This window comes from Rhizophagus irregularis, chromosome 9 (genome assembly GCF_026210795.1).
Source record: "Rhizophagus irregularis chromosome 9, complete sequence".
Classification (NCBI taxonomy): domain Eukaryota; kingdom Fungi; phylum Glomeromycota; class Glomeromycetes; order Glomerales; family Glomeraceae; genus Rhizophagus; species Rhizophagus irregularis.
Window position 1 is genome coordinate 1,209,303 of NC_089437.1, and position 22,719 is coordinate 1,232,021.

Sequence of the window (22,719 nt, forward strand, 5' to 3'; positions counted from 1 at the left end):
TGACCTAAATTACCCCGAGGGGGTATCCTTAATATATACTGTATGCTATGAAATCACCTGCTTGAATATAAAGTACCCCCAGGAGTTGCTCCTGTACTTAGTACTTTGCTACTTCAAAAACCAGGAAGAAAGAATTTGGATTTCTACTTTTTCTACGAAAAAAAAAAAAAGATTATAAATTATACATTGGCGCAGCATATTGGCGCAAATCGACCATTAATTTGTATAAACTATATGAACTATATGAATTCTATTTTTAAATTTAATTTAATTATGTATTCAATTTTTTGATTTATAATCAATTTTATTATAATTATTAATATTAAATAATTTTTAGGTATACATACCCTGTTTTATATAAATTTTTATAAATAGAAAACTCTTACAAATTCTTATTTTCGGTTTAAAATCTTTAATTTATATATATATATATATATATATTAAATAAAAAAATTTAAAGTAATTTGTTTATTTTTTCTGTGGTTTAAAATGGTAAAGTCTAATAATTATTTGTAATCGAAAAAAAAAATACTTTATCGATTTTTTTTTTTATTATTGAAGGAAAATCCTTTTGTAGTTTAAAAACGGAAAGTCACAATTATTATCAAAATGAATGCATGCAGTCGTTTCGATAGGAATTTCTCAAGCATGCTGAAAATAATTACAGTTAATCGTGTTTTACACGACATATATGATTTAAAATTATTGAAATAATGAAAAAATAATAAGTTGAATGAGCGTAAAATTAGCTCAAACACATTTTCCAAATATTTATATATATACTATAGTCATTATTGATTATTATTGTTTGAAACATTATTACTAAAGGCATAAATAATAATAAAAAATAAAAAAAAAATTTGTCCTTTACGGTTTACCTAACAGCCATAACAAACCCGACAATTAGAGTATTGACGATAAAAATTTTTATTTTATAATGAAATTAAACTTAACCAATAATAGTATAAGAAATTCCTATGATATTGTACCTTCCAAGATAATCAAATCGTTACAACACATCTGTCTTTGGTTGTGACGTAATCAGGAAACGTAATGATGCATGATCAGGAAAGTCACTTATCTTCACAATCGTTTCTATTATTAATTCAGAAATTTAACTATTTATATTGAAGTTACTACAGTAGATTTTACATTAAAATTCGGGAGATGGTGATCAAAGAACGATCAAGAAACTCTTGTTTTCCAAAAGTATTTATTTTCACATGAATAAATTTTTAATTGAAAGACTTTAATTGTTATTACATCAATGGTTCGAATTGAGAACCCTAAAAAAAGCTTAGCTTTAAAATCCTGGGACCGCTTCGGTACGACTACATTTATTTTACCGTATGATGTTTTTGGGTTCTTTTTGTGGAATTAATGGCGAAGATATTACTTTTGTGTACCATATTTAAGAGGTATTATAGATTTATAGTAGTTCAATCACTTTAAAACGTAAATTAGATACGCTATAACGAAAAAGTAAACGTCTTTTTTTATAGGCTAAAACAATTTAAACAATTCAGTGCATTGAATCAATGTTATTATAACATAAAATTGCGTAATCGAAACGCGTTATTTAACGCGTAAAAAAAATTTAAGTCAGAGAAAAAGGTAATAATTAAGTAAATTATCTTCATTTCTTATTATTTAATTTTCCGTATAACTTCCTATAAATTCTCTAGACACTTCGGACTTTTTACTTCTAATGGTTTAGTCTCTACATTTTAAGTGAATATTTTAACTTTTAAGTTCACTTTAGTATCACACTTCCGGAATTTATCGTAATCATACATTTAAGTATTTTGTTAAAGAATGATAATGGAGCATTTATTAATCAAGTAAATTCCAATTATGGTAGAAAAGTTGCCAAGATACTTTAGATGGACAACCACCGCCAAGTGGCGTAAATGCAGTGAGAAATATTGGTTTTGATCAGTTTAATAAATAGCATTTCGGGATTGATTCGGATGATTCGGATTGTTATATAGTTATATATTGAATGATGGGCTTTAATGAGGCTTATTCTCATATAACAGATAGGGATCGTTGTGTAACACTCTATGAGAAAACGAAAAGATTTATTCACGTGAATTTTTTTTTTTCAAACAAAGAATGTATGAACATATTACTTAATTGAAAGTTATAATTATTCTAAATTTGTTAAATTTAACAAAGATATGAATTAATAAGTAAAAAAAAGGGTCTTCATACAAAGGATTTACGCATATACTATATAATATATATACTGTATATACACAATATACACATATATAAATGTTATAGTACGTATCGTATATTGTATATTATACTTATTATATTGTACTTTCTACGCCACGGGACCATGTTTTTATCGTTTATTCAAAGCTATGTACGTGACTTTATTTAAACTCTCTATATTTGAATGAACAAAGATGATCAAAGTTATTATAAATTTATTTCACAAAGATATTTGTAATTCATTGTAAGTCTCAATTTAGTTCAATGTATAAAGTCATATAAAAATTCCATCGGTACAATTAAGGCTTTTTTACCGAAATTTTTATATAAATATACTGCGGTAATCGGAAATCGGTTAAATCAATGAACTAACAATTAAAAAATAAACAATAAATAGAGATCATAATAATATGGGAATAAAAGGACTTCGCCGTTGTTTGCGTAATATGACATATGGCACAGTAAGCCCAAGTAAAGACCGAAGACCATGTGAGTGATATAATAACATATAAGTTCCGGAAAATTCTTTGTAATTTAAATATTTAATTAAAATATAAAAAAAGTAGATCGCGAGAAACCGACTTCTTTTAAAGATTCCTTCTTTTAATTTATCCAAATAAATTTTAGTTTTTTCCATCAATTCAATAAATATAATCATTTAATCGGAATAACCTATTCAATTAGGTAAAATGAATCGGTTAAATAAGAATAATTAAGAATTATTCATTTCATAGTTATTTAAAATTAAGATCCACAATTTATTTACTTTTTTTGTTTAAATGATGGTTGCTCATAAAAATGTTTTAAAAAGAGTAAATAATAATCGGAGAATGATATCTTCTTTCATATCAGATTGATTAGTAATTATGTATTGTAAGCATACAATACTTTAAATTAATTAATTAACTCTTAAAAAAAATATATATAAACCCTCATATTTCCGTTTTCTTGTTTTCTTCGAAGGTAAACGCTTTTATGATTAAAAAAATTCCCCTAAAAAAAAAAATGCTAATTTATACGGTACAGTCCTAAGAAAAAATCGTCTCATACATATTATATTATATGCAAAATTAAGTATCCAACACCTTATGATTCTTTTCGTCGTCGTCGCCGCCGCCGTCACCGTCGAAAGATAATTTTATTTTATGGAAATGCATATTGTAATTAATACATTCCCTGCATCAAAAAAAAAAAAAAAAAATTTTACTACAAAAAAATATCAATCAATCCTTTAAGTTTTGACCATTGAATGGTATACAATATCTCAATGTCCTTCATAATTAAGATTTTAATCCTTTATATTATTAAAGGATTTCTAAGCAAATAATTTTTTATGAAAAATTTCAAAAGGCTACACTTAACTACTACACTACTACTATATTACTACTATATGCGTTATTTAATAAGTTTTCTGAAAATTTATTGTTTCTTTCTTTCTTCTCTCTCTCTCTCTCTCTCTCTCTCTATACATATATAACCCAATTTAATTTTTCTTTATTTTTTTTTTTAGAATTAATTAATTCTTGTATATAATTTTGTATTTTTATTTTTATTTTTTTTTGTATATAATTTTTTTTTATTTAGAAGACAAAAACTTGTAACTAATATTAATTTTTGGTTTTTTTTTTATAATTAATTTTAATAAATAATAAAAGTAATTAATTTTTTTTTTGGTCCTTCCTAAATTCTTTCTTTCTTTAAAAAAAAAAATATTTATTATTTATTTTATTTTATTTTATTTTATTTTATTTTTATTGTTGTTAAATTATTAAATTATTTGTCCCCCGTGGCGCAACATTGAATGTACGTTCTTGAAATACTCACTTTGATCCAAGCATTTTACGCCAAGTAGATCCTATTTAAAAAATATGTGTGATCGACAGGAGGGATCAAGAAGGACACATTTGGAATATCATATTTATTTTTTTACCATGTAAAAAAAGTAAATTGCTCAACAAGTCAACTTTTGGAGTTGTAAAAAAAAAAAAAAAAAAAATGATCAACATCCCAAACGGAAGTATATAAAAGGAAATAAAAGTAGCATTAAACCAGTAAAATCAATTTGATTAGATTATATTGTTAATTTATGCAAATTACCCCTTTTAATCAAGTACCAAAATAAACAAATAAGCGAAATTCCATTTAATTTGGATAATTCCGACATGTACTACGTAATTGTACTTAATTTACCAAAAATAAGCATCAGAGTTACAATTTAAATATTTTTTATTATTATGTAAATAAAATAATATATATGTGTATATAAATAAAAATAATATGTTTGAATATAATAATTTTTTTTTTTAAAAAAAAATGATTTAATTTTCCTAAAGGAAAGATCATCGGACTTGACCGAATCAGGGATGAATCAATTAACCAATCAAGGTTAATTTTTTGAAATCTGAACCATTTTATAATTTTCTATAATTGGTTTAACTAGGAATTAACGAATCAAAATAATTAAAAATAATTTTATATTAATCGATTTTGATTATACCATTGAAAATATAATGGATCAAATAAAATAATTTCGAGTAAATAACTCATTTAAAACGCGATTACGTTTCCCGATTTCCGGATTAGGGCTAACCATTACGCCATAATTTATATCCGGTTGGTGAATTTTGATTAGTAATCCTTAAATTTTTCGAAAAAACGCGTGAAAAATAACCGGCCAATTAAAATTAAGATAATTAAGATTTTAAAATGTTATATAAATTTGATGATGATGATGAAATTTTTTTTTAAATCTTTAATAAAAATGGAATATTATAATAAAATTTTAAACTCCGAATCGCGTCAATTCCGAGGATAAAACATTTTTATTCAATTATAACATTTTATTTCTCTCATCCCGAAAAAAAAAAAAAATATCTGATAAGATTTAATCAATTATTACAATAATATAATAATAACAATAATAATAATAATAAAAAAAAATTTATCTCCTAATCAACTGATCAAAAAATATCTTCTATATGCGGTATCTTAATATTTTAGTTGTTTTTTAAAACTAAACTAGTTTCGGTTCAGTTACGCCAAAGTTTCGGCAAGTAACTACATTTATATTAACCTTAATAAATATAGTTTCGGTTATTTGGCCAAAACTAGTTTCGGATGAAACCTTTTTCTGTAAATTTTTATTGGGAAACCAAATTCAGATTTGATCCTTATTGATCCTTATTTGTTTACCAAAGTATTCCTTTTTCGTAATCCTAATAGTTACATTTCGATTGGTAATATCTTACTAATATACTACAACAGTAGTATGTAATAATAATAATATCAACAATAATAATAACAATAATAATAATAATAATAATACAATATGTTACAATTGGATCAAAAAAAGTTACTGTACGTTCATAAATGTAAATAATTTGTATAAATTCGCGTAATAAGGATAACTATGGAAAGTTAGGAATCGAAAATCAGTAGGGGTTATCAAGATTTTTACGCCCGAACATATAAATTTTTCAATTTATTATATACAACATTTTCTTCACGTAGACGACATAATAGTTTAAGGAGCGTAAAAATATCTGTGGAGTATAGGAATATAATAGGGATAATAGATTTTGTTATACGCGGATAATCCGACAATCCTTTCGGATAATCCCGTAGGTGAAAAAATAAAAAAAAAAAGCTTTGTATTCCTTATATTCGAACATGTTCGACATAGGGACACGCTATACTTCTTTGATACATGACATATTATACATACAATTCAGTATAGTTCTATTACATATTGTTTGTAAATGGTTAAATATTGGAAGATCGACTTATGATGAACTATAATGAACCATATAAAGTTGTATTTACAAGTTAACGGAAATAATATCAATATCCCCCTTCCCCTATTACTCCATAAGTATTAATAATATACTTATATTACGTAATGATATACATGTGATATTCGAATCCTTGTAATCATTGTATCATGAGAATTTCCATAATTGTTGAGATGTGTCTTTTTCTTTTTAATAATGAGGAGGCTTTATTATCTGTTGTCGATTTTCTGATAGGTCGTTACACTATTATTACAAATCGGGAAATATTGAGCCCCATCGCAAAATCGCAGCCAATTCCCTCAACTTCTCTTTATTTATTGATTACGTTCTTATTCATTCTTAGATGTTGAGTCTATATTCTCATTTAATATATTTATTTATTTTAAAATCTTGATTTTAAAAATAAACAAATATCATTATTTTTAACATATGATTTTTGATTTCTGCCGGAAAATCAATCTCCCCAAAAAGTTTCCAAATAAGTAATAATAATTATTATCTATGAAAAAAAAATTTTCTTAAACTGTGTGTTACAATTGAATCGAAACTAAAAAAGATCATTATAATAATCAAATTTATTTATTTATTTTTTGTTCTTTTTTTGTAAATGATTTATCCTTACGTAATTCGTCATTTTATTACATTTTTTAAAATCGACGTCTTATGTCATCCTCATTAATTGTAATTGGTTTATTGATTAATACGCAATCTTATTGTTAATAAGATCTTTTTTGCTTTTCCGCGTAACAAATTTATATTTGATCACAGCAAAAAATTATCTTATTAAGATTCTATAAAAATGGTTAGGCTATTATATACTCTAAAAAAAATGATTTAGAATACCTTATTCAGTTTAGTGTTAGCTGTCAAAATTTCACAAGAAATCAGGAAACGATCATTTCGTTTATCATATTGAAGATTCTTTTAAAAAAAAAAAGTACCGGGTAACCATCGGGTTTTACGTTTGATTCTATAATAAAATAATTAGTCTCCTGAAATTAACAAATTAAGAAATTTTATTTCTGATCTTCTTTCCCGTAACTTTAAACAGTCATCTTTTCTATAATGTATGTGGCATTCATAGTTATTTCTGAAGGCGCGGAAGCGGGGTGATCGCAATCCAATAAATTTTATCAAGAGAAATTACGTTTTAATAATGTTGTACTTATATACCATAGTAATCCCTATTTTGGATATTTATTATAACTATCGTATGATGTAATATCGATTCAAATTCTTGATGTTCTCATTCGAAATAATTAATTATAATTTAATAACAGATGTTACAATTAATTTTTATAATACATTTCATATTACCCGGATTTTATTATATCCGTCGATTCAAATATGATGGTTACACCATTATTTACTTTATTTGGAAATGTCTATAGAGCTTTTTACGATAAATTTCGTAATTATCGGGAATTTGTTATTTTACTCCTTGCCAAGAGAGCAGCAAGATTTGTTACACCGTAATTCATAATAAAACAATACTGCTGTTGTGCTCAGACCAATGCTCCGAATCAATTTTTTTTCTAAAGCTTTGCCGGGTTTTACCGAATGGACAGATTTTCATTCAATGGTATGATATACCGTAAGCGGTAATTTATTTATTTATTATTATTATTATTATTTTTTTTTTCAAAACACATATGAATATTAAAGTTCACATATGAATAAGTGATGTGAAACCGTTTAACCCACAGTTCGGAATCGAATGGTTTAGCTACCGCTGTTTTCGACTATTTACTGCGGTCGGTTAAATCCGAAATCCCGACATCCGAAATCCCGATATCCAAAAGTCCGAAAGTCCGAAAATCAGAAAGTCCCAAAGTCCGAAACTCCGAAACTCCGAAACTCTTAGCGAATGTTAGGAAACTTTCGAAATTGGCTGCGAGAAAACTATAAAAGTTTCAGCAAGGGGCTTTATATTTTCGGACAATACCTGAACCTATACTATATTTTTAGAACAGTTACCGACGCTTGCACGTGACCAGCCACGTGTTATAATATGTTTGTGCGTACACATGCATAGAAACTGGTATTTTTCCGGGCTGTTATGAAATGAATTGGAGAAGTAGGTATGACGGGAAGCATTTTTTAATGTTATAATTACGTTGGCTATCATGGATTTATTACAGTATTCATTTTTCAATTTTCCGGCAGGTTCGATTAGCCGAATATCGACAAGACGGAACTCGGTATCAAAATTTGCCGACATCCCAAAATTTGGTGTAAAAAATTTGGAGGCCTAAACCAGTTTCGGCTTGGGGCTGAACCTCTAATTTATCGTAAAAATATGGTTTGGGTTTAGGCTTTGCTAAAATTAAAAGCTTGGCAAAATTGGTGGCGCAATACCAGTGAATGAACATGTTTGTTTTTGACACAACTTTTTTAAATCTTTTCAGTAGAATCCATGCAAAAGTCGATCTCCGGCAAAAAGTTAAAGACGTGAAAATTTTACTCGTAAAAAATTTTGCGTTAATGCGAGTGAATTCCGTAAAAATACATTTAATAATTTTTCACCACCATGGTTATTTAATCAGATTTGTTTTTCAATTTACATTTTATTTGTAAATGCTAGTTACCCAAATTTTTTGATTTTTTTTAATTTCTCGAAATTTTAAAATTAATTAGTTACTTTAATTTTCTTAATATTTCATATTTTTAGATTTTTAATTTAAAATTTATGATTTAAAATTTATGCAGTAATCCTTTTAATATATATTATTGCTCTATTAGGAACGACACTTTGGTCCAGATGTAATACCGTAAATAATTTTTGAAATTTAGTAAGAAAAATATATATGTTTTTTTATCAAAATATGTTTATAGCTTATCAAGTATAAATTACGTAAATTACGTAAATTGCAAAAAATTTTATATCTTACATTACTGTCGCTAAAATAGCTGTTGGAGAAATGATCCTATCGAAGAAACGTTTGGTCAATAAAATTATTGTCGGTGTAAGGGGCATATGAGACGAAATTTTAGGATAATATATTTTTATTCCCTCAAGAATCTATGTTTCTTTTTTAAACTTTATTATATTTGCATAATTACTTGATAGAGGAATTGTAAAATTATGTCAATATTATTCATTTAGCTGATAATAATCAAAGGTATAAATGATAAAAATACAATCTGAGATATTTCCATTATATTGTATCTCCTTGATTAATGTTATGACCCTGTAATGTTTCTATTAATACTATTTTTTTTTTTTGAATCATATATTTCATGAATATTAGGCTACATTTAATAATAATCAAATCACAGAATAAATATTTTACAAGGATGGTTCAGTTGTAAGAAGCATCTTTTAATTAATATGAATCTATTAACAATTAAGAATGAGATTATAAGAAAAAATATTTTTTTTTGAGCGGCAATGTTGTGAATTTGTAAAATGAGTATTTTTAGATCAAAAAAAATTTGATATTCTTTTTATTATTGACACATATCATTTTTATTTTGAGAAACTACGTAATTAAACATTAAGAATGTTTTACTTTATCGTTAACATTTATTAATATTTCTTAGTTAATAATACTCTCCCTATTTACGTTTAATTTTAATTTTTGTAAAAAAAATTTTATCCGTAATTTCTGTAATTTCTGTAAAATCTCCGTGAATATGATGTATTTACGGAAAAATAACTAAAAATCTAGGCAACTTGAATAATTTCCATGAATATGATATGATATATTACGAAAATAACATGGAATAAAAAACATGGGATAAATTTTTATAAACTATTTTCACTCATAAAGCGCAAAAAAAAAAAAAAAAATTTGAATTTAGATATGATAAAATTATTTTAAACATTAGTGATGAAAAAATAATTTAGAAATTATTAAGTTATACAATTTAGCCTTAACGTTCGAAGGATCAGAAGAGATCGGTGTTAATAATCATGAAATTTTGAAAAGTTGAAGAGGGAATTTTTTTTTTTTTTTTTTGGTATAAAAGCATGAACTTTGAAGGGAGGACGAATATGATTGTTTAAATTTAAAGATTGGAAGGACATCAAGCAAAAAAAAACCGATTATCAAACTTGTATTATTGACTTATTATTCCTTTTATTTTGAACCAATCAAGAAAGAATTCGTGCGTGATTATAATGAAATTTATGTATGTATTATAATTATTTTGCACATTGTAAAACGTTATAGTGCGATGATGTGACCGTACGAAACAAAAAAACTACTATCCAATATCGAAATTCTTTTTTAAAAAAAAAAAACGTTCGTAAAAAGTTCAATTTTTAAAAACATTTTTTAAAATTTAATATACATGATATAAATATTCACGATATAGGTTTTCCAAAAAGCCTTTACACAATTATAGCTAGTTTATTTAACAAGTACGACTAAAAGACACACACCGACGCCACTTTTATCACGGCGCCTCCTTACTGCGCCTCAATTTTAAATTATCGTAGTAATATTTTTTTCAAGGCGAATTCTCATTATTTAATTTCAAATTTCAGTATAATGAATTAAATTAATTCAATAAATAGTACAAATATATAACTTTTTTTTTTTTGAAAAAGAAAATGATATATAGAATAAATATTTTCAAAAGATACTAATGTTGGAAAAATGGCTATCGGCAAAATGGTGATTCATTTTGGAAACAAGTCGGCAAAAGTTGAAGACGGTAAATTTTATGTCAGTAAAACAGGTATCGGTAAAATTGGTTAATACGAGGTTCATATAATTTACAATTGTTTTCATAAGTTACGGGACACTCGGCTCTTGCCGAAAGTAACTCGGTGACACCCATCATTTTTACTCCGTGCCGAGAGAAACTCGGTAAGATTCGGTATAGCTCAGAATAAAATAAAAACTACAGTCCAGTGTTCCAAATCTATCTAACAATATAGTTTTTTACCTTATTCTGAACTTACCGAGTTTTAGCGAATGTACCGACAAAAAATTTTATCCGTTATTTATGCAAGCCTTTCACGGATCCATTTACAGAAAATGAAAATTATTTCGTCATTAATTCCAACACCCCCTGTGAAAAAAAGTCGATCCGCTTTTTTATATTCCATCTTCTTTTCCATAAAGGGTTCATATTTCTCCTAAATCAGCTGTAAAGTTTTACCGAGTATTGCCGAATGTTTGAGCATGCGATTTTGTGTCCCGTAACTTATGAAAAACAACTGTAAACATATAAATTAACCGAAATTGATGTATGCAAATTTTAGTGCAAATATCAACTCTCCGTATGAGCCGATATGACGAACATATCCGCCGATAGGCGATATAACGAATATTCCAGTTTTTACAGTAATATACGGGACACTCAGCAAATTTTAAAGAACTCGGAAATATTCGGTAAAGCTTGACGTAAAATAAAAATTATACGCTAATTTTTGGAGTAATATTCCGAGAATGGTGGTATAATTTTATCTTATTTTGAGCTTTACCGAATATTTCCGAGTTCTGCTAAGTGTCCCGTACATTATGAAATCAGTTTTACAGTAAAGAACTTGATTGGTTGATTCGTTATAACTAGGGTATTTGATCGGTTAAAAACTCACGGGCTCGTTCAGTTATATCGAGAGAGCTGACGGCTGACTATATATAATAATTAATTCGTGATCCGTCTCCGAACCAGTGAAAACTACTAATAAATTTCGGGGAACTGGTTTTACAAATTAATTACTTAAATGGCTTTTGAGCTGATTTGCCCAGAATTTTTTTTTTTTAAGTGTTATATAATAATGTTCTGGGTATATTGAATGATAAATTTGCATCGTCAAATATTAATATCACAAGTTTGATCAACATATACTTGCCATTTAAGGCTACGTTGTTATACAAATTGGCGATATTGCCTAAATAGTAACCAGCCAAATTTGTATTATAACCCGGCTGAAAAATAGTGTAACCAATTGCTTAAAACCGAGGTCCATCAAAAATTTTTACATTGAACGATTAGTTAAAAAATTTTTTCTTTAGCGACGCTGGATTCCGGCCTTTAAAAATGCCATAATTATTCAATACAAGAGGTGTAACAATCACAAAATTGATATTTTTTTATTAAGATGTTATTTATTTGCTGGTAAATAATTTATTTAAAGGTTATAAACAAGAAAAAACAAAAAAAAAGTATTAAAATTATTTATTTCTATTAAACACAGGTCGTACTATATTTTGCTTATATTGAGTGGTGTATCTAGTAATTTTGCAGTTCTTCTAAACTTCTTTTCTCTAATAATTTGTAAGTTCATTTCACATTTCCTGCGTGCTATATCTATTGCTCTTATCTGAATTTCCCACTAAATTAATTTGCAAAATAATTCCCCAAAATGTATTAGTAGATTTCACTGGTTTGGAGACGGATCACGAATTAAAGGTGCTTTTCAGAAAAGTTAGAAGCAAATCCCTCAATTACTCCAAACTTATCTTCACATAAAATGCAGTTATTATTAATTTCATTACTTTCCCTATATCAAAATTGTATTGATATAATAAATAATTTATAATACTATGATTTATTAAGATGTTTTACAGTATATTGAAATTTAAAAAATTCAAACAATTGAAAAAAAAATCAATAATTTAAAAGGCGACAAAAAATTTTTAGACCAAGTTAATATTAATTTAAAGCAATGCACTATTTCATTTTATATTCGGTTTTTTTACATTGATTAAATTTTAAATTCGAATAAAAAAATTATAGTCGGTCGAATATTATCGTCGCTGTTTTCAGAATTGTGCAAATTACCTAAAATATAATTACCAGATTACAGATTACAGGACAATTCCTGGACAAAAATCGGACAATATATCCAGTATAAATCGTCCAATCAAAATCAGTAATCACAGTCACAACGGGATTACGGTAATACAGTATATACGGACAGATGATTTTCCCTAACACCATTTTGCTGCTGACATTCATTTTACCAACATGAAAACTTACCTGGCCTTATTTCACTGAAATGCCATTTTACCGACATAAAAAATTACTCGACTTGCCATTTCATCGAAAATTATTTACTGTAAATAATGTAAATAAATAAATTTTCATTTAGTTGCGCCTCGCTTCTTGTTGTATCTTAATTATTTTAAGTAAAATTTTACTGCTCTTAAAAAAAAAATTATAAGCTTATTTACTTTCAAATTGCAAATAATAAAATAATAAAATTAAATTTATTCAATAGATAACTTCCGATTTTTCAAATTTTGTAAAAAAAAATTAGTAATCTAATAAATAGTTATTATTCGGTGAAACCATTTTTTGCTTTTTATTAATTAGATAATGATAAATTCAAAATAAATATATATACTTTTTAATTACATATAATAAAAATAAATAATTAGAAAAATAAATCAAAAAAACTTTACATTTGATTTCATAATATACGGGACACCCATCACTCCATGCCGAGAGAAACTCGGTAAGATTCGATATAACTCAGAATAAAATAAAAGCTATACCTGCTCCGAATCTAACAATTCTAACAATATAGTTTTAACTTATTCTGAACTTTTCCGAATAGATGTCCCATATATTATGAAATCAGCAGTAAGCAAAATTTCATGATGTTGATCATGTCGGTAAAATGGCGCAAGTCAGTAAAAGAGGTGTCGGTATAACAGGTGTCGGTATAACAGGTGTCGGTATAACAGGTATCGGTATAACGGGTATCGGTATAACAGGTATCGGTATAACAGGTATCGGTATAACAGGTATCGGTAAAATGAATGAATACGATCACAACTTACACAAAAATTATTAATTAATAATAGGGTAATCGTTTGCATCGTTTGCATATTATTATTATGTATTTTATAAATATTATATGAAAAGTGATGTAATGCATACAAATATGAAAAAAATCTTAAGTTTATTTAGGGTTTCAAGTCCAAATATCAATATAGTTTATATATATATATATGGATTACGCCAATGTACATAAATTTTATTATTACATACATTTTTGTTTTTAAGGTACAAATTCTTGAAAAAAAAAGGGTTCTTAATTTTTTTTTTTAAAAAAAAGGTCTAAATTAGATTTTCAGAACAAAAGCGAAGAACTAGTAATATTAATTAAATGCTTAAAAATTATTTTCTTTTCTGCGCCACAGGAAAATATCATTTACACGCTCGAAATACTCGAAATAAAATTTAAAAATAAAAATGCATATTTAATTTACAAGCTAACCAAGTCAAAATCAATAATTGGTAAATCAAAGTAATACAAAATCTGTTCAAAGATCCAATCTACTGGGAAATGAAAAATAAGAGCCACATTGCATTAAATTAAAAATCTATAATAATATATCGGATCGGTAAGATCCAAGGATCTTCTTCATTAGTTACTAACGTTGTACTAGTAAACGAATATTTGTAAGACAGGAAATTTTTTTAAAAAAAAGGTTATATCATAAATGGTAAATTAATTAATTTATTATTATTATTATACAAAAATTCAAGTATAAACAATTTGAACGTCGTTTAAACTTAAAATAATTAAAATAATTAAAATAAATATAAATAAATAAACAAATATTTTTACTATATTTATTTTTTATCTTTTAATCTATACAAGACCATAATAATCTATTAGTCATTAAAGACCAAACACAAAGATAATTATCTTCAAAATCAAGATTCTTTTCAATTTGTTCCAATTTAGCTTTAGGTCTTAAAATTAGTAAAGCTTGTAAATATTTTTCATCAGCCCAAGTAACGTAACTTAATTCTAAAATTTTTACAAAATCGTTTAATTCAAAATCTCCAATATTTTGAAATGGCCAATCTTTACCATCATTAAGAGCGTAATATAAGATATAATCTACAGCTTTTTTAAGTGTTTGACCATCATTACCAACATAAGTCCAAGCATCATTATAACCGTAATGATCAGCTCTCTCAGCCAATAAGAATAATGCTTGTAAATTAAATATAGAATAATGCCAACTTAACATTCTTCGAGTTTCGAAAGGTTGTTCACCAGATGGTAATATTCCTATATTTATTCTATTTATAAGAGCTTGTTTGGAATAAGTTCTTGCTTGTTCATCATGTCCCAAAAATGATAAAATAAAAGTTACTTGTACATCATAATGAGTACCATGATTATTAAATCCATCTTCTTTGGCTTTTATTCCTATAGGAGAAGTTGTTAACCAAGTATAATATTCTGAAAACCATCGACGTAATTTTTTTTCTATAACAAAATTCCATTTTGATGATGAACGCATTAATGGTATCGATTGTAACATTCTAAATACTGGTCTTATATCTAATACACCTGTTCTTCTACCAATAATATCACCTTTTCTAAACCCTGCATAATTTAAATTTGGATTCATTCTAGTTTTTTCATCAATAAACCATTCATTGATTCTATATAAAGCTTTTTCAACGTAAGAATTATTATTTGTAAAAAAATAAGCGAATCCTAAATTTCCAATTTCTTTAAATAAATCACGCATTAAAGTATAATCTGGTATTGTATAAATTTCGGGATTTTCTATACCATCAATTCTAATATAAGGTAATCCATTAGGTTTATCAGGATTTGGCCAAAAATATCTTGAAAGTGACATATAATCATGTGGATCATTTGATGGTGGTAAGGAATTTTTTAATGTAACTGAATAAACTGTATTATTTAAAACTATTTTATCTGCTAATTCTATTAATTTAATTAACATTTCATGATGTTGTTGTCTTAATATTTCAAGATAATTTATATAATATTCTCCACTTATATAAACTTTACTATTTCCTGTTTCATCAGTTAATATTTCAAATTTTTCTGTCGTATCGGAATCGACTTGTTTATCATCTTGTGTTTTTGATACGTACGAATTTGTTAAAGAGATTGGTTGTAAACTTGTTACTTCTTGTTGTGCCAAAGATGTCCAAAAGGAATATGATAAAAATAAACACAAAATCAAAAGAATTGTTAATATATTTATATTATTAACCATTTTTTTATTTTATTCTATTATATATATTATATATTTTGTTTTTTTTTAAAAAAAAAATAAAAAAAAGTTTTTTATTATAATAAAAAAGTTATCAAAGGAATGAATATAGTGAATGAATATTGGAATGAGTAGTAAGGAATGATGAAAAGGATGAAGGAAAACGAAAGGACGAAAGGATTAAGAGTCGTGAATAAAAAATATCGTGTTTAATAAATAATTCGATATTCGCATATTCGCATATTTGTATATTTTGCATAAACAACCAATCATTTAATAAGGTCTAAATATAAATTCTTAAAAATGTCTTAATAAGGAAATAATTTATGATAGAATTCTAGAAATTGACATAAGTGGCGCAGTACGCAAAACATATTAAATTCTAGAATTACACGAAATTTATTAATGTAACGTGAATGTCATATGAATTTTTACACGCCATTTATCCTTACATGGTCTTTTCGGGCGAAACTAACTGAATTTGAAACGTTTCGCTTCATGTTTCTTTTCGTCCAGTATTAGGCTGAAACTCATGATGCGTAATGTTAATGTTGCGTGATGATTGGTTATAAATATTACATCATTAACATCTATAATACTTTCAAATTTACGGCGTAATGCTTAAAACCATTGTCTTTGTTCCCTTCTTGACTAAATATCCGAGTTTACATACACATTCCATAACTTTGATATTAAACTTTTTTTATCTAATCACTGGACTTTGTCTAAACCTAAAATATTGTAGTACCTTTAGGTTACGCTCACGCTTTTAGAATTATTTTCGGGTAATTCGTGAATATATAGCAGTATAGGGAAGTTCGGCGTTCTGTTATGAGTTTGGTTGGATAATAATAATAATATTGTAACATTTAATTGTGTAACATTTGATTTTGTTGAACCGATATGGTTAATATCAATCGAGAGAAGTGATTTCTAACAAAGTTTATGTATAACATGATCTGCACTAGCCGTAAATATAGATATGTACGTCACTTCGTGACGTCCATACAATATCCATATAATAATAAATGACAATTTTTATTATGTATTAATAAATACTAGTTATACTTTGTCCTTCTCAAAAGTCCTAATCCACTCAAAAAATTTTACAAATCGGATTATCAAAAGTTGAAAGTGTATTGAAAGATAAGAAAAAGCGCACTCGGAAAAAAGAATAAAATATTTTTACTAAATTTTTTTTTTTTCAGTCCATTATATTTCAATGAATGTTAATTAAGTTTTAGTGTTAACCTTTCAATGATGTTAATATTTTCAGGGGACCTGCATTCCCTTACGTTACATAAATATCAAATATATGTCAACTAAAATAATCGGGTTTTTGATGAATTCATCAAACTGTCTATCTTTATATTTATTTTATTTTATTTTATTTATTTATTTATTTATTATTATTATTATTTTTAAAAAAAGTGGGAAAAAAAGTACTACATGGGAGGAAAAAAATAAAATGATTCATTTTAACGGTTTATTTTCTTGATCATTAAACTGTTATGAACCTTTTTTTATTTTATTTTATTTTTTTTTTCAATATCTTACAGCCATTACTAATGGTCATTGAGATGATCCTCAGCGATCATAATAAACCTAAATTCATATCAGTAAACTAAAGAAAATCCTTCAATAAATGCATTGGTTTATCTGTGATCCATTTATTAATGAAATTATTTTTTGTGAACAGTTATGATTACACTGGTTACTGTTAGCTTGTAACAAATTTAAACGTTGGAAAATCAACTTATTGCTAATATCATCGTGCATAATTATTTGAACTTTTTATAATGAAGGGCTATAAATGTATGCTTTAACAAAGTTATAATGGTCTCCGACTCGAACTTTATAGCCTTAATTTGGATTTTCATTTTACTCGAATAGATAAATTTGAATGATATTTGATAATCAAAAAATCATAATCTTGTGATATAAGATGTGGCTAATTAAAAGATAATCTATTAAGTATCTAATAGCATAAAAAATAAGATTTATTTTTATTTTATTAATAAATTTTTTTTTTTAATAAAAAAAAAAGAACAATTATATTTTATTTCGAGTTAATAATTGTTTTGAATTTTTAGGTATCCGGAGTTTAATGCGCGAAGTTGTTCGTGTAACAAGGTCCAAACTCATTCAGAAATACTCCGCAATTTAGCCAAATTTGAAAACATTCTCCCATGCTATAATTTGTAAATCCCTTTCAAATTGGGTTACGTCTTATTTCATGTCATTCATTTTTAAAATGGAATTTCAAAATTTATTTATTTATTTATTTTTTTATTTGCATTCCCTTTCATTCCCTTTCAAAGATAAGACGTTGCATGATCATATGTTAACAGAAAAAATCGGTTTTTTGATGAATTTTATCAACTATATCTATTGTATCTATTTTATTTGTTTATTTATTTATTTATTTATTATTATTATTATTTTTTTTTAAAAAAAAAAGTAGGGATAAAAAAAGTACGAGAGAAAAAAATAAATACTTAAAATTCAAAAATCTTAGACAAGTAAAACCGACTCATTTTTAACGGTTTATTTTTCTTGGTCATTAAACCGTTTTTGAGTCTCTCTTTTTTTAATCTATCTTTCAAGTTGTACAGCCGTCATTAACAGTTATTAAAAAGTATAGGGAGGATTATTTTCAGCGATCGTAATAAACTTAATATGGAACTTTCATAAATATGTAAAATATGGAGACTGTAACACAGAGAAATGTAGTATTTATGATCTGTATAAGTGAAATTTTAATGAGTAAATTTATATCGGCGGACTAAAAAAAGGTCCATAATCTTCAATGACATTGGTTTCACGCTACTTGCAGTATCTGAGATTTTAAATTGTTTTTGTACATCGGTTAGCTGAATGTTAACTTGAACGGTAGAAAAATAAATTATCAACGTCATCATGCATAATTATTTTAACTTTGTTACACATTCATTCATTCATAGTTCTTCATTTTCGTAATTTCGAACAATGATGATCATCCTCTTTTTTAATGGCTTAATTTAGATTTTCATTGCTCTCGAATAGATAAAGCTTTTGAATGGTTTTTTGATAATCTTAATCATAATCTTAAATGAAATAAGATGACTAATTGAAAGATAATCTATTAAATATCCAATGGCAAAAAAATAAGATTTATTTTATTTACTTTTTAATATTTTTTTTTTAAAAAAAAAACGAGAAAAAAATGCGTTGGAAGAAAAATAAAATTAAAGATTAAAAATCTCTCAGTCAAGCAAAAATGATTTATTTTTAACGGTTTATTTTTCTTGGTTACTAAACTGATTTGGATCTTTTTTTTTTTTTTTGTCTATTTTTCAAGTTGTACAGCCATTACTAACAAGTTATTAAGTATTGGGAGGAGCGATCAAATAAACTAACTTAATATGGACTTTCTTAAATATGGAGAACTGTAGCACATCGAGGAAACATAGTATTATATTTATTATTTTTCTAAGAGATAAAAAGTGAAATTTTATTGAGTATTCATATCGGTAGACTAAAAAAAAAGAGGGCCATAAATTTTCAATGTTGGACTGGTAATCAATAAATACATTGGTTTCACACTACTATGATCCATTTGCTTAATGAAAATATTTTTAAATTGTTTTTGTGAATATTTATGATTTCACTGGTTACTGTAAGCTTGTATTAATTAAACGTTGGAAAAACTCACGCATAATTATTTGAACTTTATTAAAAGCATTCATTTATAGTTTTTCACTATAAGAAGTTTTCGTAATGGTCTTCGACTCTAACAATGATGATCATCCTTATTATGATTTCATTTCACTCGAATAGATAAGTTAATGGGTTTTTGATAATCAAAAATCATAAATAAATAAGATTCAACAAGATGGCTAATTGGAAGATAATCTAATAGCGATAGAGATAAGACAAAACGATTATTTATCAAAAATAAGTTTATCTAATTTTATTTTTTTTATTTTTTTTATTAAAAAAAAAATAATTATTTTATTAGAGTTAATTATTTTGAATGTCCGATTTTCCGGAGATTATACGCGTAATTGTTTGTTGTGTAACGAGGAAAAACTCATTCAACAAACTCCGATAAATGCTGCAGCTAGCCAAATTTTCTCATGTTGTAACTTATAAACACTTTCAAGTTGGGTTACATCCTGTCATGTTGTACTAATGATTTTTTTTGGTTTTCCTAAAAAATTCAAATTTTATTTATTTATTTATCTTATTTGCATTCCCTTCCAAAGATAAGAACGTTGCATGATCAACACCAAATATGTCAATATCTGTTGTATTTATTTATTTATTTATTCTTTTTTACTGTTTTTTTTAAAAAAAAAGAGAAAGAAAAATGCATAGGAAGAAAAATAAAATTAAAATTTAACCGGAGAAACTTCGTTATGCGGCCAGTCAATTCTCTCATGATCATGTTGCGCTCAATTGAGAATTTCTTTAATTATCCTGTTCATTAAGTCTAGTGGGTAATGAAGGAACAAATGTTTGTAAAATCTCATAATCAAGCAAAGATAATTCATTTTTAACGGTTTATTTTTTTTTGTTACTAAAGATGTTCATCAGCGATCAGATCGAGTATCTTGAAGCAAATCCAGCGTATTAATAAAACTAACTTAATATGGACTTACTTAAAATATGGAGACTGTAACACAGAGGAAACATAGTAGTATTTATGATTTTTCTAAGAGATAAAAAGAATTTTTATAAGTGAAATTTTATTGAGTAATTCATATCGGTAGACTAAAAAAAAAGAGGACATAAATTTTCAATGTTGGACTGGTAATCAATAAATACATTGGTTTCACGTTACTATGATACATTTGCTTAATGAAAATATTTTTAAATTGTTTTTGTGAATATTTATGATTTCACTGGTTACTGTAAGCATTAAACGCAACTTATTCCTAACATCGTTACGCTATTCACGCATAATTATTTGAACTTTGTTAAAAGCATTCATTTATAGTTTTTAACTATAAGAAGTTTTCGTAATGTTCTTCGACTCGAACAATGATGATTATCTTTATTATGAGTTCATGACCTTAATTTGGATTCATTTATAAGTTAATGGTTTTTGATAATCAAATTATAATCTTAAATGAATAAGATTCAATAAGATGGCTAATTGGAAGATGATCTAATAGCGATAGAGATAAGGGCAAATGATTATTTTTGATCAAAAATAAAATTTAACTATTTTATTTTTTTTTATTTTTTTATTTTTTTATTATTTTATTCGAGTTAATTAATTATTTTGAATGTCCGATTTTCCGGAGATTATACGCGTAATTGTTCGTTGGAAAACCAATCCGATTATTGCTGCAGCTATATTATAATTTGTAAATCCTTTCAAATTAGGTTACATTGTTATTCATTGTTAAAATGGAAAAAAAAAATATATTTTATTTTATTTATTTATTTTTTATTTGTCTTTATTTGCATTCTTTTTCAAAGATAAGACGCAACTCATCAAATATGTTAATAAAAAAAATCGGTTTTTTGATGAAATTCGTCAAACTGATTAACTGCCTTGATGTTTGTTGTATTTTAAAAAAAAAGCGGGAAAAAAATGTAAATAGGAAGAACTGAAAAAATAAATTCTTATAGTTAAGTAAAATTGACACATTTTTGACGGTTTATTGTTCTCGGTCATTAAACGGTTTTTGAGTATTTAATCTAAATTGTACAGCCATTACTAATGGTTACTGAGTCATTTGCTTGTTATAGTGAGGATGTTCTTCAGATATCGTAATAAATCTAACTTAATATGTACTTTCTAAAATATGGAGGACTGTAACACAAGAGGAAACAGTATTTATGATTTCTCTTAGAGACAAAAAAGAAAAACAAAGAATTTTTATAAGTATAATTTTGAAAGTAAATTCATATCGGTAAGCTGAAAAAAAGGTCCGTAATATTCAATGTTGGACGGTATCAATAAATACTTTATTTCACACTACTTACGGTATCTATGATCCATTTACCAATCAGTAAAAATATTTTTTAAATGCTAATAAATTGTTTTTGTAAATAGTTATGATTACACTGGTTACTGTTAGCTTGTAATAATTTAAATGTTGGAAAACAACATATTGTTAACATTATCATGAACAATTACTATTTGAATTTGTTAAAAACACATTTCATTTACAGTTTTCATTATAAAAAGGTTTCGTAATGGTCTTCGACTCGAAGATCATCCTTATGATCTTAATTTGGATTTTATTTTCACTTGAATAGATAAGCTAATGGTCTAAGATAATCAAAAATCATAATCATCTTAAATGAGTAAGATGGCTAATCGAAAGATAATCTATTAAAATATCTAGTAGTAACGATAGAGATAAGGGCAGCATTTATTTTATCAAACATAATATTTTATTCTTTTATTTTATTTATTTATTTATTATTTTTTTTATTATTTATTTTTTTTTTTAAAAAAAAAAAAATTTGTTCCGATTTCTCGGAGTTTTATACGCGCGACTGCTCGTTGTGTAACGAATACAACCTCATTCAAACTCCGATTAATGATGAAACTAGCCCAATTTGAAAAAAATTCTCTCATACTTTAATTTGTACATCTGAATAACATTTTAATATAAAAATTCAATTTTATTTATTTATTTATATTTTATTATTATTTTATTTATTTATTTTATATATATATATAATATTTTTTTGGATTTACAGTAACAAAGAAATCTATAAGTAAAAGAGTAAACGTTTTTTTTTTT

The 22,719-nt window shown here is 25.9% G+C and overlaps 1 protein-coding gene across 1 annotated transcript; it reads right to left on the reverse strand.

Moving 5' to 3' along the window:
• Positions 1 to 14,413: 14,413 nt before the first annotated feature.
• On the reverse strand, positions 14,414 to 16,143 carry OCT59_029306 (uncharacterized protein). The gene has a single exon (XM_025308723.2). It carries the CDS (start codon positions 15,971 to 15,973, stop codon positions 14,570 to 14,572), a length of 1,404 nt encoding a protein of 467 aa, XP_025173537.2. The 5' UTR covers positions 15,974 to 16,143; the 3' UTR covers positions 14,414 to 14,569.
• Between the last annotated feature and the right edge of the window lie 6,576 nt (positions 16,144 to 22,719).